The following is a 23,657-nucleotide window of genomic DNA, read 5'->3' as shown; positions in this document are numbered from 1 at the left end:
ATACCCCTGGCCACTGGTTCCTATCTTAGAAGGTCAACAGGGGGGTGGACAGTCGCGTTGGAAAGAGAGGAGCCAAGGAACAGGTCTTGAAGCCTGGTGAGCGTTTAAGCATCTTGTTTTCGCCCCTTCCGTTGTAAGTTACAGACCTTCTAAAACAGAGATCTCTGAAGATTCTTTTATTGGGACTTTAGTGAGCGGGAGGGAACCTCGAATGGTCACATCAGACACGACTACTACTACAGCTGTTGCTTAGGATGGCTTGAGGACCCCATGAATCACCCCCTAGTGCTGCCACTGGGGTGTTTATTCCAGAGGCTTGTAGGGCTTCTCAGGTAGCTCAGATGGTAAAGAATCTACCTGCAATGCAGCAGACCCGAGTTCAATCCCTGGGTTGGGAAGATCTGCTGGAGCTGGGATGGCAACCCACTCCAGTATTCTTGCCTGGAGAATCCCCATGGACAGAGAAGCCCGGCTGGCTATAGTCCATGGGGTCGCAAAAAGTCAGACACGACTGAGCGACTAAAACACACATAACGTCGAGCTGTGCTGTCCCCCGGGCGCGGGCTGGTGGAGGCGCCGGCCGGGGCGGTTGCCCACCGCGGAGGAGGCCGGAGGTGGGGTGGGCCGGGAGGAGGAGAGAGGAGGGAGGAGGAGGCGCCTAGAAAAGGAGGCGCGGCCGGGAAGGTGCGGAGAGGGCCTCGCGGCGGCGTGCGCCTCGGGCTGGGCCGGGCCGCGGGCGGTGGAGCGCAGAGACGAGGCCGGGCCGGCGTGGCTGGAGCGCGGCCAGCGGCGGCGGGCGGGCTGCAGGCCCGGCGTGGCAGCGCCGCGGCGGCCGCCCCGAGCGCGCAGAGCCGAGCGCCCGACCGCCGGCCCCTCCTGGACGCGGCGCGCACGGCCCGGCCGGTCGGGGAACCCGGGGGCTCTGGGAGCCCCGGGGCCTGACGCGCCGCCTCTCGGCTCTGCCTGCAGGTCCCGGGCGCGCGCAGCCCTCGCCCCGCCGCCGCCGCCCGCCCGCCCCGGGCCCCGGAGCGCGGTGGAGGAGCCCCTCGAGGAGCCGGGGGCCTGCGCCCCGCGCCCCCCAGACATGGTGGGCCACCTGCATCTGCAGGGCATGGAGGAGAGCCTCAAGGAGAAGAGCCGGGAGGGCGTGCTGGACAGCCCCGACTCCGGGCTACCCCCCAGCCCCAGCCCCAGCCCGCCCTTCTACTCGTTGGCGCCTGGCATCCTCGACGCCCGCGCTGGGGGCGCCGGCGCCTCCTCTGAGGCCCCCGGACCCGGCGAGGCCAGAGCGGTAAGCACGCACCTTCGGGCAGAAAGGGGGGCAGTGCCCGCCCCCCTCACCCCCCAAGGAGACGGGGTACTTCAGGAGCCGGGCCTGGGTTCATCCCGGCATCCCCCCAGCCTAGAAGGTGTCCCAAGTGACAGCCATGCTCCCCAGGTGGGGATCGAGGCGCCTAGGTGGGGGTGGGCCAGCCTGATCCCTGCAGACCTCTCCCTGGCTGCCGACCTCTCTAGGGAGTCTTACTGTCAGCAGTAAAAGAACAGAGGGTGAGGACCATCTGAAATTCTCAAAGAGGTTGTCTTCCCAGAGGTGAGCTGGAACCCCAGGCTGCAGCAATGGACCCAGGTTCCCTGTTTACTGTTCCCCTTGTGCTGCCAACGTGAAAGCCTTTTTTTTTTTTTTTTAACCAAACCCAGACAGGAACCCTTCCTCCTCGGGATTTTGAGGGATGTTGACGTGGAGTTGAGGCGGTGCCTGGGGAAGGCTGGAACCCCAGGTCCGGAGGCGCAAGAGTTTTACCTCTTGCCAGAGGCGGTGGGACCTTTAGGTGGACTGCCAGGGTCTCCCCGCTTGGTGGCTGGGCTGAGACCGGGTTCCCCCCACACCACCCCTTCCGCGGCAGGCGGGAGCCAAGCGGGCGGGATCGGGTGCCTTCTAATTTGAGGAATGATAAACTGAGATCCGGAGGCTGCTCCCAGGCCCAGTGGCATCTCCCCATTCTTGCAGCTCTCTGCACGCTTTAACGGGGGTACTAGCAGGACTCCAGCCTGGCACCACTTCCTGGGGCCCCTGGCAGTGCTTGGTCCCTCACAAGGCAGTAAATGCATCCTGCTCATTGGAAAATCTCCCCAGAACCGAAAGGAATGGTTATCCCGCCTCCTGCCTACAGACAGGAATGTCACTGGTGTCTCCCTGGTTCTCTGCTCCGGTGTGGCCCAAACTTGAGAGCGCATGGGAATCTCTGGGAGATTAAAAAAAAAAAATTCCCATACCCACCTTGTACTTCCAGACATTCTCATTTGATTTATTAGAGGCTGCAAACTGGACATCAGGATTTTTTAAAACCTCCCCAGGCAATCCCAGCGCATCAAAGTTTGGGAAACCCCTGTCTTAGACCGAAATTACGTGTTGAATTTGAACTTTGCTCTCTCTTTGTGGGTGAGGGGGTGGGAGAGGCGTTCAGGACTTCCAGGGATCGATAGGTGTGACCCCAGCTGTTGGCAGTGAAACTGATCCTGTTATCGGAACGCGCCAACTTTCCTGCACAAGTGTCTCAGACTTGGCACTGTTGAATGGGGGTTTTTTGGGCTGCTCGCGATGGGACTCAGTTCCTCTGGTGTCCCACACAGTGGGGTTTGGAGGATAGGGGCGGAGAACCAGGCTTCCCCTTTATTCTTTGGGTCACGCAGAATTTGCCTTGTAGAAGGTTTTCTGGATGCTTTTCCTGCCAGCCAGGGGCAGCCACAGGAACAGAGCACCCAGCTTACTTGTCTTGGCTGTCCTGGTTGATTTTATTTTTCCCTCTCCTTGCTAACTAGATGCCAGATATGGAACTGAGCTGTGTCTCTAATCTTTTTAATTTGGCTTGAGGGCAAGACCTGGGGGTTTGTGTGCACAGGTAATGACATCTGCACTTAGACAGCCTTCCCATGTGCTAAGAACTGTCCTAAAGCTCTTTACTTCTGCCAACTCATTTCATTTTCATGATATCCCTATGACGTATGTAGGTGCTCTTGTTAGATCCATTTTCCAGAGGGGGAGACTGAGGCACAGAGAGGTCAGTGACTTTGCTGGATTAGAACCCAGGAAATTGGGCTTCAGAGTATGTACGCTTAAACCTTGCATTATCCTACTTTTCATTGTGTGGCTAATTAACTATCTGCGTGGGTTTTAAAATTTTATTAAAAAAATTTTTTTAAACATACTTTATTTTTTGTTTAATTTTTTATTGAAGTATAGTTGACTGGGGGGCTTCCCAGATGGCGCCAGTGGTAAAGAACCTGCCTGCCAATACAGGAGACATAAGAGATGTGGGTTTGATCCCTGGGTTGGGAAGATCCCTTGGAGGAGGAAATGGCAACCCACTCTGGTATACTTGCCTGGAGAATCCCAGGGACAGAGGAGCCTGGTGGGCTACAGTCCACAGGGTCACAAAGAGTCAGACACGACTGAAGTGACTTAGCACGCACACACACACGCACTGAGAATGCTTCCCGGGAGCAGATGTAGGCAAAAATACCAGCTGCCAATCTTGCACAAATGGACAGAAAGTTCTCCTGCGTTTTGGAGCTGATGGTTTCAAATGCCCAGGAAGAGGCTGGCTGCACGCAGGGCCGGGTTTGCTTTGGCACCCCGGGGGGGCCAGGGGTTCAGCCTGGTGTAGACACCTCTGTTCTGACACCCTGTTCCTGGCACTGCCCTCCCGGTCAACATTGGTGCCACACGCCCCAGCGGGTGGACGGGGGCGGGGTGAGCTGCAGTTCTGTCCCCACCCCCAGGTCACTGAGGTCCTCACAGGCTTGTCACCGTATTTATTATGCTGGACGTGCATGTTAAATTTGCTCACCCTCTACAAAGAGGTCCCCTCTCCCCCTACTTTTTTGTGAATAAGTTAAACTTACCTTCTGGACAGTACTCCATGGATGTAGGGTAACTGGCTGGCTGCAACACTGCCCCCCAAGACCTAAAAGGCGCTGGGGACCAGGCTGGGTGTGAGTGAACCCCCGACCCCCACCCTATCTTGACCATAGGTTTTTTTCTTTTTTCTTGCCCACTTTTTGAAGCAAAGGTGGTAATGTTTCTAGTAATTCTCAAGCCAAAGGAAGATCTGGGAATCATTCCATCAATGCTTACTGAGCACCTACTGTACGTCATGCCGTTTTGGGGCTCGTGGGTGACACAGTGGTGAACAAGATGTTCAAAGGTGGTCCCTGCCACCATGAAACTGGCATTCTAGTGGGAGAGACAGTCACCAACTTAAATACGTGATACAACGCTAGACGGACTGTTAAGTGCCCTTAAAGAGGTGGGTGCGAGTGGACAGGGTGGTCAGGAAAGTGACAGTTAATGGAAACCAGAAAAATGAGAGTGGCCCTCATGGTCATAGGCCTGAAACGTGTGTCAGTCCAAGGGAATGGCCAGTGCAAAGGCCCTGAGGCAGAAGCAAGCTGGCATGGTGGAGTTGCCGCAGTGAGGCCAGCCAAGGCCATTACAGGGACTTGTACACCCAGCTGAGGCCAGAAAGTAAAATTCCATTTGGTCTTTTAAAAAGGGACTTGTGGCTGTTTTATTTTCATTTTTTGAGAGCCTCATGAGTTCCCAGACTATTTAGAAACCCAAATTTAGAAACCCAAATCAGAGACTTGACTGAGAGGGGCCCGTGTGGAACAGGCTCTGTTGAGGGTGGAAAGAGGTCTTATCTCCATGCGGTGGGGCCCCGCTCAGCTGCAGGACACCGGGCCAGTCAAGGCCGCCTGCCGAGCCAGCCAGGCTCTGCCTGTCAGCTGCATTCATCCTTCGAATATTTAAGCCAGGCCCGCTGAGGGATACAGCCAGGAACAGGACAGAAGCCGTCTGTACCACCTTCAAGCTCCCAGGCCCTGGACCGCCAGCTCCCGTGTACTTCCTCCCCAGCTCCCTGTCCTGCCTGGAAGGAGCTGGGGGACTTTGGGGGCATCGTTGGGGAGAGGCTTATGTTGCCAGGAGGGCTGAGTGAGTGTGTTTGGCAGACACCCACCCCTCCAAGTTAACCTGGACAATTCGGGCAACTAGCCCTGTCCCTCTTTACTGCCCTTAGGGGGAGTGCAGATGGCATTGGGATCTCAAGTCATGATCTCTGGGTGCCCACTGGAGAGGACAGCCACCATGGGGTGGGGGAGATGAGAGCTTACCACCTGTGGCAGATGAAGGGCTCGCCCTACTGTGATCAGAGGTGGTGGTCTGAGCTGTTACCCCTCAGATATGGATGTGGATTCTCCAGCAGCCAGTGTTCTGGGTCCCGTCACCCCCATCTCATCTCCAGGGGTCTGTTTATACATCGAGTGTATGCCTGAGTGGCCTGCTGGAGAATTTCCCGAAGGATGAGGTGCTGGTTTCCTGGATCTGGATTCTGAGGGCACCCCTTGGGGCCAGATCCAGGTAGAATTAGTGATGGGGAGTGGGCTGTCTTTGCCCCATCCTTGAAAATTTCTTGGGGCTGCCGCCCAGCTCTTGGAAATCTTGGTCACAGCCACGTCTTAAGATCTTGTCTGTGTCCCCCAGAGTCCTCCACCCCAGGATGCTTGGATTTTCTCATTTCTCTGTTTCTAGTCTGTGTTGATGAAACCAAGGATGAGGGCAGAGAGGGAAGGGAGTTAGGAATTAGGCAGTTAGGGCCCAGGATTGGGAAGGATGTATGGACAAATGAATGGATGGATGGATGGACAGATGGGAGGATGGGCAGATGAATGCATATGTGGAGAGAAGGCTGGATGGACAAATGGATGGATGAATGGATAAATGGACAGATGGGTGGATAAATGGACAGTGGATAATAGATGGATGGATGGACATGCGCATGGATGGGTGGATGGATAGATGGATGAATGGGACGGACAGACAAGTGGATGGACAAATGAAGAGAAAAGTGGAAGGTTAGGTGTATGGCAGATTGTGAAGACAAGGTCAGCCTCCTGGCCCCCTAGCAGGCCCACAGGTGTGTCCCTGACCAGCACAGTTGCCTGAGCAGGGTCGGGGAAGAGAACCAGTTGTGTCAGGCCACGGGGGGAGGAGCCTGTGTGAAGGAAGAAAGGCTGTGAGGAGCCAGAAACCCTGGCGGCTCCTTTCAGCCCCCATCTGCTTAATCCTGGACACAGCGGCCTCCAGCGGAAACCCAGCGACCTCTCTGACAGCCCCGCTTCTCTGTGAAAGGCTCACCTGTCTGAGAAGCTCCGCCTGGAGCCTTAGTGTGAAAAGAAGACAAATAGGCCCTCGCCCTGCTCTGGGGTGAGGGAGCGATCAGGAGCCACCATCCTGGGAAAGTGGCACCCGGTGGAGGGGCACCCGGAGATGGGTCTGTCCTTTTCGCCCTTGGGACTCCTGGCCTTCCTGTCAGGGGAGGGATATTAGTACAAAGAGGCCACAAGTCTGAGACCCAGGTGTCAGCAGGTCCACCGTCCGTCCAGAGGTTCTAGGGAAGAACCCATCCGTGCGCCTGTCCCAGCTTCTGGTGGTGCCCGCCAGCCTCGGTGTGCCTCGGCTTGTAGACACACGCCCCCATCCCCATGTGACCTTCTTCCCTCTGTATATCCCATGTCCAAAGCTCCCTCTTTTTATAAGTACCCCAGCCGTATTGAATCAGGCCCCACCCCCACCCAGTGGGACCTCATCTTAACTTGATCTTCCTTACTTAAAGACCCTATTTCCAAGGAGGGTCACACCCCCAGGTCCCAGCAAGTAAGATGTGAACATACTTTTGTGGGAGCTTCCCTGGTGGCTCAGATAAACAATCTGCCTGCAATGCAGGAGACCAGGGTTCAATTCCTGGGTTGGGAAGATCTTCTCGAGAAGGGAATGGCAACCCACTCCAATATTCTTGCCTGGAGAATTCCATGGACAGAGGAGCCTGGTGGGCTACATACAGTCCATGGGGTCGCTGAGAGTCGGACAGGACTGAGTGACTCACACACACACACATATACCTTTATGGGGGTCACAAGCCAACCCAGCACCCTTCTGTGGCTTGGGCCTCTTTGGTCACTTGTCTTGGGGAGTAGGCCTGTCCTTCAGCCCCGCCTCCGACCTGTGGTCTATGGCTTTGCTCAGGTTCACTCTCTGAGTGTCAGCCCCTGGACCATTTGGGGTCCCCTTGGCCCCCCAGCCTGGCCCCGCTCACCTCCTCTGTTGTTCCATGTTGGGCACCTAGCCTTTGGGAGCTGCCTGCCCGCGCTGCAGCCCAGAATTGACCACCAATCCCCAAGGCCTTTCATAAAAAGGATGAGGATTCTTGGGGCATAAATAACCCCTTCTTGAATCGCTTTCCTCATGGGTGAAGGCTAACGTCCACTTTAGCCCACCATGGGAGCTTTTGGTCTCAACTCCCCAAACATGCTGAAGATCATCAGTTTAATTCTGATTGCAGTAGAAACCATGGCCACCAGTTAGGTCAGCAGCCTTGAGAAGGTCCATTTCAGCCCTCACAAAGGTTCCCCATGGCTTTGATGAGGATGCCCTGCCCCCACGCCAGTGTGGGGTCTCCCTGGACCCTTGCTCCTGCCACTCACTCTCCACTGATGGGGGCTTGATACCCCCTGACTGAGCAGAAAGTTTCGTGGGACACACGTGGCTCTAGCCACCTTCCATGCAGTGGCAGGTGAGGGACCACTGTGGGTCACCCAGGCTGGGGACAAATGCCCCTCTGCTGTCCCTAGCTGTCCCTGCCAGCCAGGCTGGGACCCCCGGTCAGGCTGGGCTGTCACCACACGGCACGGAGCTCTCACAGCCCAGCAGCGCTTATCTTTCATTGCTGTCCTGTGGGCTGTGCTGTGTACAGCAGCCAGAGACAGGGAGCGCTCCAGACGCCCATGTGTATTTTTACTTCCAGTATTTATCCTCACACATGAATCACGGGGCAAGGCGGGTGGGGCCTGGTGGGCAGAGGGCAGCCGCGACTCACTGCTCTCTGGGTCCTGCTTTCTCTGAAGTCCTCCCTGGTCCCCATGCAGATGCCCTGCCTGCCCAGGAGACCAGGGAGCCAGGCCAGCCCCCTCCCCAGGCCAGAACGGGGCTCTTCTGGTCCCCAGAAGGATTTGAGGGCTGGTCCAACTGTGTTACCATCCTAGGGTGGAGGGCGTGGTGTCTGGGAGATGAGGATCCAGCCTTCAGCCTCTCCACTCCTCTGCCCCAGAGACTCAGCTGCTTTTCCTCTGGCCCTGCCCCTCAGGGCTTCAAGGGGCCCCGAGGACACTAGCCAGCCTACACCTGGGCACCCAGGACTGTGGGCTTCACAAATGGCATAATCCCATTGTACAGATGGACAAACTGAGGCATGGTGAGCAGGTTCCCTGAGCGCAGGTGTCTCTCAGTGGGTCCTCTTCATAGTGGAGCAAGCACCTGGGCCTTTAGGGAAACAAGCTGGCCTATGGCTGCCCCCGGGTTGGGGAGTGGTGAGGGGAGCAGGGTGCCTGGGAGTGTTCTTCGCTCCACGTGGCCTGGGCCAGGCGAGCAGGTGCAGCAACAGAAGTGGTCCCTTGGGCCCGTGTGCCCCAACCCTTTCCACAGCCCGCCCTCACCCTGGTGGCTCCCATGGGGGTGTCCAGGGGCTGGAGGTGGGGAATTGGGTGAGCTGCTTTTACAGGGTCTGCGGCTTGCCTTCCTGGCCCGCCACTGTAGCTGCAAGACTGAGCCCCGAGCTTCTGGGGCCAGGCAGGCAGCTGTGGGGCACCTAGGAGCTGCACGGGTCCCTGGAGCCCTGCGAGGGTGGCCTTCAGCTGTCCTATGGCCCAGGTCCCTGGATGCCAGCCTCTGTCTGGGTTTTCAGTAGCTTCCCCCAGCTCTTGTATGGCACTCCCGGGTGGGACGAATTTTAGCTGTTTTTCACCAGGGCCCTTGGGACAATGATGTGAAGTCAGCCTAGTCCCCTCTGCTGGCAGCCAGTCGGGGAGTGAAATCTGGCCAGAATAGGGCCCCAAACATGCACTTGGCTCTCATCAGGAGGCTTGAGTGAAACTGAGAGGGATGGTGGTACCTGGTTCTTCATTACCTCCCAAAGAATTACTCCCTGCTTCTGAGCTTAGGAACTGTTCTTTCGTGGGGGTGGGGTGGGGGTGGGTGATGAAAACCAGTAGCAGGCTACCCCTTCCTCCCTCTACCCTTCCACCTAGAGATGCCACCGAAAACCTTAGCACCCACATCCACAGCCCCTTGCATGCCTGCATCATCCTCTCTCCTCTTCTGTGTCCACAAGACGAATCCTGGGAGGCACTGTGATTCATCCAACCCACACAGGATCTGGTGCACAGTAGGTGTTCAGCACACAGTAGGTGCTCAGCAAACCACTGCACACATTTGGGGGAGTGCCATACTTCAGGTAGGGAATGGCTCACCACTCTAGTATTCTTGCCCGGAGAATCCCATGAACAGAGGAGCCTGGTGGGCTACAGTCCACAGGGTCGCAAAGAGTCAGAAACGAATGAGCGACTAACATGCTCACTTTCGTACTTTAGAGAGTCTTGCAGGGAGAGAGCATGGTTTTTACGAACACCAAGTCATGGAGTTTTATAGCTGAGGTCAGTGCTGAGTTCACAGAGCCATGGAGAACACCAGAAGTTCCAAAATCTTGTCACTTTTTCTTTCTTTCTTTAACATTTTGACTGTGCTGCATATCTTGTGGGATCTTCGTTCCCCGACCAGGGATTGAACTCGGCCCTCGGCAGTGAGTGTGGAATCTTAACCACTGGACCACCTGGGAATTCCCATCACTATTTTACTTTTAAACTTAAATCTCCTGAATGATGCGTGCTTGCTTCTGGCAGGTCAGAGCAGGGTTGTCTCAAGCTTAAAAAGGGGGTGTGGACTGACCTCTCTCTGGAGAGGAACCCCCACCCCTGTCTCTTGACCCTTTATGAAAAGCATTCAGAATACAAGCCCACACTTACATGGAGCTTGCTCAGTGCCAGGCACAGTCCCACTCATTTACACACTTTGAATCCTGCAGTCCTCACTACGGCCTGTGAGGCAGGTGCTCCTGTCACCCCACTTTGGGGACCAGGAGGCTGCAACCCCGAGTGGGGAGTTGCTTGCCAGGTCACATGATGTATGAGCCCCCTGTCGCTGCTCTAACAAATGGCTACACACAGAGTGGCTTAAAACAACTCGGACTCGATACCTTACAGCTCCAGGGATTTCCCTGGTGGTCCAGTGGGTAAGAATCCGCCTACCAGTGCGGGGGACGTGCATTCTATCCTTGGTCAGGGAACTAAGATCCCACATGCCGCCAGGCAACCAAGCCCACGCGCCACAACTAGAGCAGACTGAGTGCCACAGCGAAGAGCATGTGTGCTGAGAAAGACCCAGCACAGTCAAAAACAAACAAGTGAAATCAAAATAAACGTAAAGAATACCGTACAGCTCCAAAGGGCAGCCGTCTAAAATGGGTCTCACAGGCTATTAATGAAAGCAAGGATTTGGGCAAGGCATCCTTTCTGGGGGCTTCCCAGCTGGCGCTAGTGGTAAAGAACCTGCCTGCCAGTGCAGGAGACATAAGAGATGCAGATTCGAGCCCTGGGTTGGGAAGATCCCCTGGAGGAGGGCATGGCAACCCACTCCAGTATCCTTGCTTGGAGAATCCCCATTGACAGAGGAGTCTGGCAGGCTACAGTCTATAGGGTCGCATAGAGTCAGACACAACTGAAGTGACTGAGCACACACCCATGCATTCTTTCCAAACACTCTAGGGGGGAATCCTTGCCTTTCCCACTTTCTAGGGGCTGCCCATGTTCCTTGGCTGGTGGTCCCATCCTCCATCCTTAAGACAGCAGGGTAATGGCCTCAATCTTTCTGACTCTGACCCGCTCCCTCCCTCTTTCACTTATAAGGACCCTTGTGACGATGGGGGGTGGGGTGGACACTGGATACTCCATGACAGTCTTCCCATCTCAAGATCCTTAATCACACCTACAAAGTGCCTTTTTGCCTTGTAAGGTTGCACATTCCCGGGAACTGGGCAATAGGACCTCACATTTTGGGAGACATTATTCTACCTGCCACGCCCAGCAAAGGAGAGATGGGACCACCCTGAGGACAGCTGCTGGAGACCTGTGGGGAACCCCTTGTTTGTCCAAGTCTTGGGTATTTTCTTCCTGTGGTCCTTCATTGCCCTGTGTTCTGGGGACACTGTGATCAGCTGAGGAGGTGGCTTTGGTGACCACAGGCAGATAAGCAGATTAAAAGACAGGCATGGGGCTGGCTCAGGGGCTCACAAGTGTGTGGGGGAGCAGGGTGCTGCTTTGCACGTGTGAGGTCCTGCCTTTGGACAGCACGGGGTCTGAAAGGCACCAGGCACTGGGGATAGAGTGGTCCTCTGGTCCTGAATCTTAAGGAGCTCGTGGTCTGGGGGTGACAGACACACAAAGGGGTCGCAGCAATGGAGACGAGCAGGTGGGAGCTCCAGGGACCCCACAGAGGATGTTCGGGAAGACAGGAAGCTGGTTTCTGAGTTGTCGCCTTAGACCAAGTCAGAGAGAAAGGAAAGGACGTTCCCAGTACCGAGAACATAAGCCAAGGCGCAGAGGCAGCCTGGGGCGTGGCCAAGGCTAGCGGAATATGGGCCTGGATGGGAAGCTCTGTGATCCTGTGCACGAGGGCAAGCTTGCTCTGAGCATGGGGGTGACAGGTCAGGTCTTGGGGCTACAGCGCCAGTCTTGTGGGCATTGAGAGGCAGTGGGGGAATGTGGGCGAGGGCACAGGCTCTGCAGCTAGACCATCAGCTCTGCCCCTTCCTAGCTGTGTGGCCTCAGGCAAGTTACTTGGCCACTCTGGGCTTCAGTTTTAGCGTCTATACAACAGGGATACGAGTAATAGCTCCGTCCCGTGAGTGAATGAATGGATCCACGGGGGCCTCAGAGCAGTGCCTGGTGCAGTTCACGCTCTAAGAGTGTCCACTGCTGTGATCCCTCATCCAGGTGAGGTCAAAGAGGACCTGGCGAAGGATTTGAATGAGGGACCCACAGCCATGTACCAAGAAGGAAACTCTTGCCTTGATGAGCGTGGTTTTCAGCCCATCGCAGAGCTCCGTCCTGCAGTGTCATCCCGGGGGGCAGCTCGTGAGGCTTGGGCTCAGGGGCTCCTTGAGAGGGTTCTCAGTTCTACAGGGCTCCGAGCCTGGCTCTTGGGGCTCAGGTGGGCTGGGCACTGTAGAAAGAGGCCATGACCACGTCCCCTTATAGTGATGCCTGAGAACCAGGTGGTTGGTGGCGGGGGGCAGGCCAGTGGGTGAGTGGGCATCAGAGTGCTTGGATTCCATAGAGGGACTCTGGGGTGGGCTTCCTGATGGACCCCGCAGAAGCAGCCTTCCAGAAAAGCCAGGACTGGAAGGGTGTGGGGAGCTCCTCTTGTGTCCATCAGGGAGCTGAGGCCGTAGTGCTGAAGGGCTGCTCACGTGACCCTGCGTCCCTGGCTCTCCCCACAGCCCCCTGCCCACCCACCAAGCACCCCAGCACGAGAGATGAGGCCCCGGATGCTGCCTGTGTTCTTTGGGGAGAGCATTGAGGTGAACCCAGAACCCACACCAGAGATCCGGTGAGTGGGGCTGCTGGGCTGGGTAGGGGTGGGGTGGGGGTGGGATGGGTGGGGGGCCAGGCTGGGGGTCTCTGCAGGTTCCCCTTGCTCTAGGCAGCCTTTCTGAGTGATGCTCCCCGAGGAGGCATGGCTGTGATTTGGAGAGACTCTGCGGCCTTTACTGTCTACACCCTCCACCTCACCGTCCCAGGCCCACATTTGGCCATTTCCACACTGACTTCACCTCCAACCTGGCTGATTGTTATTTAAAATTTTCCCCTTTATCCCCCAAGGAGCCATTGCCTGGAAGTGTATTAGGTGCCCTCCCATCACAGGGTATCTCAAGTGGCACCTGCACTGCTGAGCCAAGGTGACCAAAGACCTTGATGCTGGGAAAGACTGAGAGCAGGAGAAGGGGGCGACAGAGGATGAGATGGTTGGATGGCATCACCGACTCTATGGACACGAGCTTGAGCAAACTCTGGGAGATAGTGAAGGACAGGGAAGCCTGGTGTGCTGCAGCCCGTGGGGTCACAAAGAGCCAGATACGACTGAATGACAACCCCACCCCCTCAGGTGCTCTTCTCCAGCCATCTGCCCTCCTGAGAGGGCTTCTGGGGCTCAGGCTTCCAGAAGGTGCAGTCTGAGGTCCGTGGGTCTGGCCCCCATATCCATGGCATGCTCAGATGGATTTGTTCACATCACTCTAGCCTGGCCAGGGATGTGGGATCCTCTGCCTCCTGCTCCTCCAGCTCTAGATATGTTTCCAGGAGACAAATGGGTCTACTTTAAAGAATTTTCTGCCCGAAAAGTTATCCTTTTTAGTTTTTATTATCAGAGGCCCCTGCCAGGGTGGTTGCGGGCTGCCTGGGCTCTTGGGAGTCTGCTTCCATCCCCCCATGGATCACCCGTGGGATCCAGTGGGGAAGGAGACAGACAGGTGAAGCCCCTGCTCCCCACAGCTTTACCTTCCAGTGTGATGATCTGGGAGCAGAGCTGGGGGGTGCTGAGCAGCTGGCCACTCATGAGGGGGTCACCCCTGGAGGAGGGCATGGCAACCCACTCCAGTATTCTTCCTTGGAGAATCCCATGGACAGAGGAGCCTGGTGGGCTATACAGTCTATGGGGTCGCAAAGAGTCAGACACTACTGAGTGACTAAGCCCAGGGCAGCGCAAGGGGCTCACTCATCTGGAGGAGCCGACGCTACTCTGGGGGAACTTATTTTGATAAAATTTCAAACGTAAAGAAAGTTGCAGGAAGAGTATAGGGGACCCTGGTTGAACTGATTCCTTGTTGTTTCTATATTGCCCCGTTGGCTTGAACAGCCACATGCTCTCACTCATTCTACATAAACAAAACATTTTTTCTGACCTGTTTGAGAGGAGGATGACGACATCTTGACCTCGAACCTCTAAATAACTCTGGCTGGTGTCCTTTCTGAGAACAGGGACATCCTCTCACATAATGACGGTCCGCTTGCCAAAATCGGACCAGCTAAAGCTAAAAACACGACCACTGCCTAGTCCAATTCCGCCCATTGTCCCCAAATGTCCTTTTATAGCCTATTTTTAATCCCAGTCCAGGATCCCGCCAACTACATGTGGCATGTAGTTGGCCCGTTTCTTGAGTCTTCTCCGAGTCGGCAGGGTTCCTTCTTTGTCCTTTTGACCTTGACATTTTGCAAGAGCCCAGGATGCTCAATGTCCACCTTGCCCTCTGATCATGACCTGACTGCCCGGTCCTGAGCTCACCCCTGTCCTCCCCTCCACCAGCTGCAATTCTGAGGTCAAGTATGCATCGGAGAAGCACTTCCGGGACAAGGTCTTCTATGCGCCGGTGCCCACGGTCACGGCCTACAGCGAGACGATCGTGGCCGCCCCCAACTGCACTTGGCGCAACTACCGCAGCCAGCTGACCCTGGAGCCGCGCCCTCGCGCCCTGCGCTTCCGCAGCACCACCATCATCTTCCCCAAGTGTGCCAGCAACTCCTTCCGCACCACCCTGCACCTCAGCCTGGGCCGGCCCCGCTGCTGGTTCACGGCCAGTGTGCAGCTGCAGCTGTGCCCGCGCCCCGGGCCCGGTCTCCTGGGCCCCACGCCGCTCTGACCCACAGCCCGGCCCGGGTGGCGGTGCCGTTGGCGGGAACCAGGGTCATCCCTGGGGCAGCCGGAGGATGGACTCCGCTATTGGGAAGGACCCTGGGCTGTGTTTACCCTGGCCGCTGGGGCTCACCCAATAGACACATCTATTTTATCAGCACCTATTTGGGAAGGCAACTTGGGCCTGGCTCTCGGAGGAGCAGGGGGCGGGGGCAGGTAGATAGGCGGCAATGGAGAGAAGAAGGCACGTGTCCTTGGCTGCTCCTGAGGCGGGGACACCCTGAGCATCGGCAGGATGGAGGCATCCCAGCCTTGGCCGCATGGGAGGAAAGAAGGGGGCCATTCAGAAACCCGGCAGCCCTGGAGGAGGCTGTTTCCAAAGCGAGCCTTTCAAATGCATGCAGCTTAATGCCCAGAGCCATAGCCCGGCAAACTCCGGCGGATGGTGGGCCAGGAGCTGGATGCCAATGCCAGGGCCAGAGTGGGCTGTGTTTGGGGAGCTGCAGGGAGGAGCCCTGCCCACACTGTCCCGATGCCCGTGCCCCAGGGCAGAGGATGGAGGGCCCAGCCCGTCTGCACCGCAGCCTTTCAGCTCCGTGTCCAGAGCCTCACCCGCAGGGCAGCCTGCTAACCTCTGTCCACCGACGCCTTCAGGACCAGGACTTGGGAACATCAGAGCCCTCGAGCCAGGTGCCAAGGGGAGGCGTCTAAGCTCTTGGAGATGACCACCACCACCTGCCAGCCGTCAGCTTAGATTCTGTGGGGCCCGGCTGCCCTTGCTCAGGCCTTCCCCTCCTACAGTGATGACTCGGCAATGGCCGTGCTGTAGGGCTCACTGCACACGTGCAAGGTCAGGGAGGAAGACATGAGACCCCCATGCTCCTGGGAAGAGCCAGGACACGTGGGGGCCGGGGCCACGACCTGGGGCTGCTCGGCACCAGTGACCCAAAAGCTCCCCAACGTGGCCACAGAGATGCCCTCAGACTGGACCCTTAGGTGGGGGCTACCCCCGACATTCCCCTGGCTTCCCCCCTAAGATGGGGCTTTAGCTCCCTCGCTGGGGAGAAGGGCAACTTGGAGCTCACGTTCAGGAGAGGCAAGGTATTTTTATATAACTATACAGACTGTGCGTGGTCTCTCCACAAAGATGCTTTCTGATTAACAAAGAAATAACTTAAGGAATGACTGATTATCTTAATAAAATGTGCAAATTCAAAGAGTTTCCCTCTTCCGTGCTTCCAAGACCTTTGGATTCCCCGGGAGGGGGTGGTATTCACCGGCCCATGGTCCCTCCCGGCTGCTCACAGGGGACAGGAAGACACTCGGAAGGGTCAGAGCCCTATGCTAGCACCCCTTTCCCCATAGACAGCTTCAGGGTGCACCAGCTCCACCTAGGAGCTAGGAAATTAATGCAGAGGCCCAGCCCCACGCTGGGACTTGGTCTGGAGGTGATTCCAAATAAAGTCCCGGCAATCTGAATATTTGATGTTCCCATGCTTTGCCACCCCGTATGCCAGCCCTCAACACCCACAGACCCCCAGAGCCGGCTGTATCCCTGGAAAAGGGCCTGTGCTGCCTCAAAGCAGGTCTTGACCGTGTTACAACTTCTCCCCATCTGGTCCGCATCCTTGGAGGGCCCTCTGGGGCCCCAGATTGTGAACGAGGAGGGCATTCAGCAGCCTTAGGATGGTGCCCTCTTTTGAGTAGCGGAGTGCTGGTGTGTTTGCAATGGGCTTCCCTAGTGGCTCAGGGGTAAAGAATTCACCTGCAATGCAGGAGACCCGGGTTCGATACCTAGACTGGGAAGGTCCCATGGAAAAGGAAATGGCAACCCACTCCAGTATTCTTGCCTGGAGAATCCCATGGACAGAGGAGCCTGGTGGGCTACAGTCCATGGGGTAGCAGAGTCGGACACGACGGAAGCGACTGAGCACGCACGCTTGGTGTCTTTGCAGGGACTCCAGCCTTGCAGGAGGATGGTCTCTGACAAGGAGTGGGGGCGGTGAGGCAGGAGGGCAGGGCCAAGGGACAAGTTCATGTCACCAAGAGAAAGAACCTCAAGGCCTTGGCTGCTTGGGGAGGACAGACGGGGCGCAAACACAGCGCTGGGGCCTTGTGCGGACATGCACGCGCGCTGGGGTCACATCGCTGGCACCAGGCAAATTCAACTGAGTTTACTTTCCAGTCACAACTCTGATCTCCCCACTTGGAAGGAAAAATGGGTTGGGCTTCCTGACATGTTCAATTTTGGTGCCAACGAACCTGGTGACCTTGGAGATGTCCCAGGGGTCGCCGTTCAAGAAACAACTTCTGGGGCGTGTAGTTAGCTGATGGCTTCGTCACAGAGCACAGGAACAGGACCCCTCTGACGGGCGTCTTGGCTCTCGGTTGACCGAGGCTGGATCCCTGCCAGGTCCTGCTTTCTGCCTTTGTCTTTCACAGACGTCACCCCCATAGGCCTCATCCCCCTGCCCCAACCATCTCAGTACCTCCCCAAGGACCTGGGCAGCACTTGTGCCTCTGAGAATCAAGCAAGACCATCTCCTTGGACCATGCAAACAGCTTCCATGTTCCCTGTTGACCTTCGAACTCCAGCCTGCTTCCTTGTATGGCCGGGGTTCCAAGAGGCCCACCGTGTGGGGAGGAGTAAGAGGGGTGCAAGGGTTGCAGCCACAAGACCCTCAAGCACACCCCAATTTTCCTCTAGAGAAGCTGTGTGTCCTACCAGAACCTAGAGGACTTCGAGACCAGCAGAAAGCGGTGCCCGTCTCATCTGGGACCTGTCCCAACCCTTGAGATTACTACCCCTAAAATAGAGCCTAGAGGCTGGTGACCCCACTACCGAGGCTCAGGGTGCTGCCTGCAGAAGGCACTTTGGTCTTCTGTCCTCCCCACAATGCTCTCCAGATCCACTGGGCAAACTTGGGGGGCAGAGGTTGCTCACTAAGCTCCCTGGGAGGGGAAGACCAACATGGGAAGGGCATGGTGCCCGGAAAGAGTCTCTGGCTTTACTTCTCTGAGCATCTGCAAGATGGGCACATGATTTCACCTCCCTGGCGGCTGGGACAGTGAGAATCCATGCTGGTAAAGCTTCGGCTGCAATTGAATCAAGCTGGGACCATCCTGGGGGCGGGTGAGGGCATCCATCTCTCACGCAGCCGCAGAAACACTTCCCAGGTTGGAGGACCGGCTCTGGCCCCACACACCCAACCTGACCTGCTTTGCTAGGCTTCTTCTGCTGTCTCCCCAGCCAGTCTCTGGGTTCATCACACTCACAGGCCTCAAATCCAACTTGGCAGCCCCCGCCCACCTACAGACAGGTGCCCTGGCGGCAGTCTCATCCCCGCCCGCCCTTAGTGATGCTGCGAACAGCGGCCCTGGCAGCCGACATGTACACGGACTGCCTTCTCTGTCTGCAGACCGCCTGACCCTGCTGTCAGCACTTTTTTGAATTTAATCTTCCCAAGGAGCCTGTGAAGTAGCTGGTGAGACATTCTAATGAGGAAGTGGGACCTGGCCAAACTCCAGAGGGGTGAGATGGACAGACAGCCTGTCGTGTGACTGCCACAGCTGAACCTTCCCCGGCTTCCCGGAGGAAGCGTGAAGACAGACACTTCCTTCTAAGGGCTCGCTCCCACCAGCTGCCAGGGATCAAGTCAGTCCCACCCCTTCCCGGTAATATGCAAATGAGCCACTGTCCGTGGACCACCTGGAGTTTTCCCTCCCCTCTCTCCTTTCCTAACAAACCCATTCATGTCTTTTTCCCTGGCCTCACCCCACCAACTCCTGCTCAGATTGGTAAACTGTGTCTCTACAGAACTACACAGCCCAGCTCTGAGTTACTCCTCCCAGCAATATCATTGTCCCATTTTACAGATGGGAAAACCAAGGCACAGAGGGTTCAAATGGCTTGGCCAGGGTCACACAGCCGTTAAGTGGCAGCTGGCCTCACGGTCCATCCATACGCGCAGGCTACACCACCTCCCTCCTGCCTGTCTCGTTCGTGGTCTGGCCCCTTGATGGGAGCCCTTCCTGAGGCAGTGGGTCTCTGTCCTGGCCCCACACTAGTTTCCCGGCCTGCTTTCCCCTCAGCACTCGTATCCTCGCAAGTCAATGAGCTCCAATTTCAGAAAACCAGCCCCTCATCTTACTGGGTGTTGCTTGTTCTGTCTCAGAAATTCCAGGGCCCCCACACAATGTCCACCCACCCTGGCCTCCTGAATGCCCTGGCTGGGTCTCACCTCCCATGCTTTGCCCACACAGGTTCCTCCCACTCAGCACATCCCTTCCCCAAGAGCCACCACCTCCAGGAAGCCACCCTGATTGTTCCAGGTCAGTTGTCATTTTGTCTGAGTCACCTGGGCCCAGGAAGGCTTGTCCTGAGCCAACCTGAGTGCCTTGGGGACCAGCCCATTCCTGCCTTCCCTGTGGATGGCAGCTCTTCAGGCCAGTGGGCTGGGCCTTCCTCTGAAGAGCTGTCTGTGGCCTTACTGGAGATGTCCTGGCCACAAGGAACTGAAGGGATCGGGTTCTAGCTCCAACCTTGGGTACCACCCCTGCCATCAGGAGGGCTGCAAAGCATCTGCATCAGAAACATCTGGGCTGCTGGATGAATACAGATTCCCAGGCCCCACGGTGAACCCAGAGAATCATTCATATCCACCAGGTGGGGCTCAGGAATCTGCATTCTAACCAACGCCACACTGAGACACAAGGACACTAAATAACTGTCCCCCACCTTACAAACCACGTTCTCATTTCCTACTGAATCTGATCCTCACGTGTCAGTTCAGCTCACCAGTCACCAGGGGGCTTGGTTAACAATAGACAGGAAGAGAAAAGCAAGAGCCTTGCTCTCCAGGGGTTCTGTCCAGTAGCTTGTGGTGTATTAGCAGAGACCCAGAGGAGCAAGAAGACAGGAGAGATGATGGGTTTTAGAGGAGGGAACGACCTAGCTGGGTTTTGAAGTGTGTGTAAAAGTTTTCCAGGAAAATGGGGGTCAGGGAACAGCATGAAAGTGTTAGTTGCTCAGTCGTGTCTAGCTCTTTGTGACCCCATGGACTGCAGCCTGCCAGGCTCCTCTGTCCATGGGATTCTCCAGGCAAGAACACTGGAGTGTGTTCCCATATCCTCCTCCAGGGTATCTTCCCAACCCAGGGATCAAACTGGGGTCTTCTGCACTGCAGACAGACTCTACCAGAGAATTAATGCGAACAGCTTTGGGCTCCTTTTAAGATGGACCAGTAAGAAAACTGAACCAGAAGGGAGTCAGGTGAACCCTTTTGGGGGCTGAGCCTGGAAAAGAGGGTGGACCCTCTGCAGGCACCAGGAGGACCTGAGTTCTCCCTGTGCCCTGCCAACATCCTGGTGTGGGGTCTGTGCTACCGGCCCTGAGAATAGAGGTGCCAGGTGGTGTCAGTTCTGAGGTCCTGGAGACAGAGGGCTGGCAGAGATGACCCTGTGGGTTGACAGCTGTGTTACCCCCTCACCCCCACCCCTGGTCTGACTACAGCTGAGGGAAGAGCCATGGGATCCTGGGTGACACCAGCATGCCTGGCTAACCCCTGGTGGCTGGTGTGGCCAGTACAATCTGACCCACCCTGGATTCCAGGTGGGGGCTGGCCTGCACCCCAGGCAGAGGGAGGCCCCGCCGAGGACAAGACCCTTTGCTGGCCCAACACTGCCACCTGCTTGTCGGCACCAGTACTGCAGCCCAGGTGCTAGGCTGCATGCTGTGGGACTCAAGCCCTCTGCCTACTCCCTTCACGGCAAACAAAGGTTCGCAGGGTAAATTTGTAGTGCCAGCGAGGCTGGGCAGAGTCCCCTGGGAAAGCAGATCTCCCCCCCAACGCCCCGGTCTACACCCTGGGGAGATGGGGTGCTGGGTTGACCACCAGGTTTAAGGTTGGGCTGGGGATGGCAATTTCTCCCTCCAGCGGCCCTGGCTCTCTTCTCCTCTGCCCCCGACCCTGAAAGCCCATCCCGCACACCATGGCTGCTGCTAAGAACTGCAGCCTCTCTGAAGCGCTGGCTCCGCTCCCGAAGGAACATGGCAGGCGTGAGAGCACAGCCCTTCAGACCCGTTCAACCAAAACCGCAAGTCGCCAATCGGCAGATGTCTCAAGACTCGAGGTGGGAGGGCTGTTCCCTCTTCTGCCTCATATTCAAAGCCAAGGATCTGTCTGTTTTCTAACGAGGCGTAGGTGGAATAATTTTTACTTTTTAAAGTATTTATTTATGTGGCTGTGCCGCATCTTAGTCGTGGCATACGGGATCTTAACTGCTGTGCACAGGCAGAGTTGTTCCGCAGCATGTGGGATCTTAGTTCCCTGACCAGGGATCAAACCCGTGCCCCCTGTACTACAAGGTGGATTCTTAACCACTGGACCACCAGCCAAGTCCCAGAATAATAACTTTTGAGGTATTTTAACAGTTCAGTGTTGATGATGCCTGTCTTGGACACTGTCAGCATGGGTGTGAATTTCCGATACCCTCCTCGTGGGTGAAAATTCAATACTCCCACCATGGGTGTGATGGTTCAATGTCCACACACTGACGTCCTTACCATTGGTATAAATGCTCGCCTGCAGAGGAGCCGACTCACTGGGAAAAAACCCTGATGCTGGGAAAGACTGAAGGCAGGAGGAGAAGGGGACGACAAAGGATGAGATGGTTGGATAGCATTCCTGACTCAATGGACATAAGTTTGCTCCGGGAGATAGTAAAGGACAGGGAAGCCTGGCTTGCTGCAGTCCACGCAGTTGCAAAGAGTCGGACACGACTGAGCAACTGAACAACATTCAGCTGCAGATGGGACGAGTCTGGGGAGCCCGGGGACGTGCCCATGTCCCCCACAGGGTTACACTCCCACCGTCCCGTTCTGTGTTGCCCACCCTCCAGGCTGCGGGTCCGAGATAGAGAAGGAGCCTCTGTAACTCGAGTATAATTTGCTTTTTAATGAGAAGAACATGTGTAAATGACAGGACGCCACCGCCGTGCGCAGATGGCGGTCACAGAATACCCATCAATTCATTCTGCCCAAGGAAGGGAGGACGCAGGGGGGCTTGGGGGCCGGCAACTCCCACCCCCCCTTGGTCCTGCGGACAATGGGGTCACCGACTGTCGGCCTGCGCACGCCTCTTGAACGGTAAGCAGAGATCGAAAGCACAGCAGCAATAATACTGGGTAAGTCCTTCCTTGCTTAAAACATCTGAATTAATTCATTGAAGGTATCAAAAATATACCCTGTAAACCAATATATCATTTACACCTGCCTTTCCTTCCCGCCGCTGCGGCAATGCTGCGTGAACGAAACAGTCCAGTTCCTCGGAGCAGCCGCTCGCCCCAGGCCGCACCCGGCCCTGTCGCCTGCCCACCTGGCCTGATTCGGTTTCCCGCGGTCTCGTCGGCTGGGGCAGCCCCTGGGGCCCGGGGAAAAGAGTGCTGGGGCCTGGACAGGGCCCGTGTCCGTCTGTCCAGAGTGCTAAGCGGGAGGGGGGTTGGGGGCAGACGGGGCTGGGGGTGCGGGGGCTGCGAGCTCAGTTTAGACTTTGGTTCCAAATGCGTTAAGGGGGGAGGCAGTGGCGTGGGAGGTGGGTGGTCGTCCTGCTTTGGGTCCCTGGCCGCCCCGGCTGTACGCGTGTGGCTGCCACACACGCCTGCTGCGCCCCCTGCCCGGCCCGGCCCCTCCCCTCCCGAGCACCAGGTAAACATCCCCTGAGTAAGGTCACTGCGCGGGCCAGCCGGGGCGGGAGTCGTAGTTAAGGCTTTAGACAGGCAAGGATGCCGGCTCTGGACGGACGGACGGACGGACGGATGGGCGCACAGGCAGACTCAGGGGCTCCTTCCTCGGTGCGGGGAGTCGGCGGCCGCCCGCTCCTCGCCCCGCTGCTCCAGCTGCTCGCTGCCCCCTCCCCGCTCTGACCGTCACTCGCTGTCGGACAGCGTCTCGTACTGCGAGCAGAGCAGCGGCTTGGGCTCCTCGTCCCAGGCGTGGTGGGGGCCGGCCAGGGGCCCGCTGCCCGCGGGGAGCCCGGGCGGGGGCGGGGAGGCCATGACCCCTGCCTGCAGCCGCATAATCAGGGGGTTGTAGGGGAATGGGGTGGACCCTGCCGGAGAGACCGGGAGAGACAACTCGGTGAGCCAGGCAGTCCCTGTGGGCCCCACCCACCTGCAACTCTGGGGCCTCGCCCTCCTGCCTCGGCTGCCCCTTCTATCTCCTGAAGGTTCTCAAACTTCCCGCCTGGACTCCCTGCCACCACTCCCATCCCATCCATGCCCAGCAGCCTATCTTCCAGCCCTGCAGGAGCCTCCTCGCTGCTCCTGCCCTTGTCCCTGGGGCTTGTTTTGCAGCCAAGGGATCTCCTGAACCTCCACTAGGGACCTCCCCACACTCAGAGAGAAATCGGGGGTGGGGGGCTCCCTTGCAACCCCCTGCAAACCCATGGGACTGGTCCCTGCCCACGAGCTTCTCTCTTCACTTCCGGAATCCTTCATCCTCTCTAACTGCACCCTTGCCCTCCAGCTGGGCCCTTACAGGAAGTGTCCTGACCCTGTGCAAGCCTGAGTTTAGCTGGGCAGGGCCCTGAGTGGTTTTCTCAGAACAGGCCTGACCACACGCTCCGTGCACGGTAGGTGCTCAAGCAGCTGGCCTGGCCCCCTTGCCCAGCCCAGGTGCCCACCTGCGGACGAGGGCCGGTCCTCCCACACGCGATTGGTGAGTGGAGTCCGGCGGTTGCAGTCTCCTTCCGAGTGCACCGAGGAGACGGAGGGTGGCCGGTCCCCAGACGCCAGGCCCGGGGCTGGGGACTTGGCTTTTCGGCTGCTGGGTCTGCCGGAGACTTTGGCCTTCCCGCCGCCACCTGCAGGGAGACACACGGAAGGGGCCGCGTTGGACTGTGAGGACAGGTCTCATGCTGTGGGGACTGGGGGATGGGTGAGGCCCTGACCCCCTGCTTCCTGGGCCCCCCAGGGAGGGGGAACAGCAGCCCACGCCCCTGGGAAGCCAAAGAGGTCAACCAGA

General features: G+C 57.2%; 2 protein-coding genes across 20 annotated transcripts in view; one reads left to right on the top strand and one right to left on the bottom strand.

Moving 5' to 3' along the window:
* The first annotated feature begins 722 nt into the window (after nt 1-722).
* RFLNA (refilin A) lies at nt 723-15,852 on the top strand. 2 transcript variants are annotated; one of them, XM_070769391.1, is made up of 4 exons: nt 1,164-1,291; nt 11,941-12,081; nt 12,447-12,556; nt 14,309-15,852. In XM_070769391.1, exons 2-4 carry the CDS (start codon nt 11,974-11,976, stop codon nt 14,640-14,642), a joined length of 552 nt encoding a protein of 183 aa, XP_070625492.1. In that variant the 5' UTR covers nt 1,164-1,291; nt 11,941-11,973; the 3' UTR covers nt 14,643-15,852. The 2 variants fall into 2 exon arrangements, with proteins under 2 accessions (XP_070625491.1, XP_070625492.1); XM_070769390.1 differs by lacking the exon at nt 11,941-12,081 and having other exon boundaries at nt 723-1,291.
* A 5,719-nt stretch (nt 15,853-21,571) lies between these two features.
* NCOR2 (nuclear receptor corepressor 2) overlaps nt 21,572-23,657 on the bottom strand; it is a 237,298-nt gene continuing 235,212 nt past the window's right edge. For all 18 annotated transcript variants that reach the window (XM_070769371.1, XM_070769385.1, XM_070769387.1 and 15 more), the window contains 2 exons: nt 23,317-23,496; nt 21,572-22,743 (listed from right to left, as the gene is read on the bottom strand). In XM_070769371.1, coding sequence (XP_070625472.1) covers nt 22,562-22,743; nt 23,317-23,496 — 362 coding nt within the window. In that variant the 3' untranslated portion in view covers nt 21,572-22,561. The remainder of the gene's footprint in view (nt 22,744-23,316; nt 23,497-23,657) is intronic.

The sequence above is a fragment of the Bos indicus genome, chromosome 17 (assembly GCF_029378745.1).
Source record: "Bos indicus isolate NIAB-ARS_2022 breed Sahiwal x Tharparkar chromosome 17, NIAB-ARS_B.indTharparkar_mat_pri_1.0, whole genome shotgun sequence".
NCBI lineage: Eukaryota > Metazoa > Chordata > Mammalia > Artiodactyla > Bovidae > Bos > Bos indicus.
This window is presented reverse-complemented; position numbering and strand designations above follow the sequence as displayed.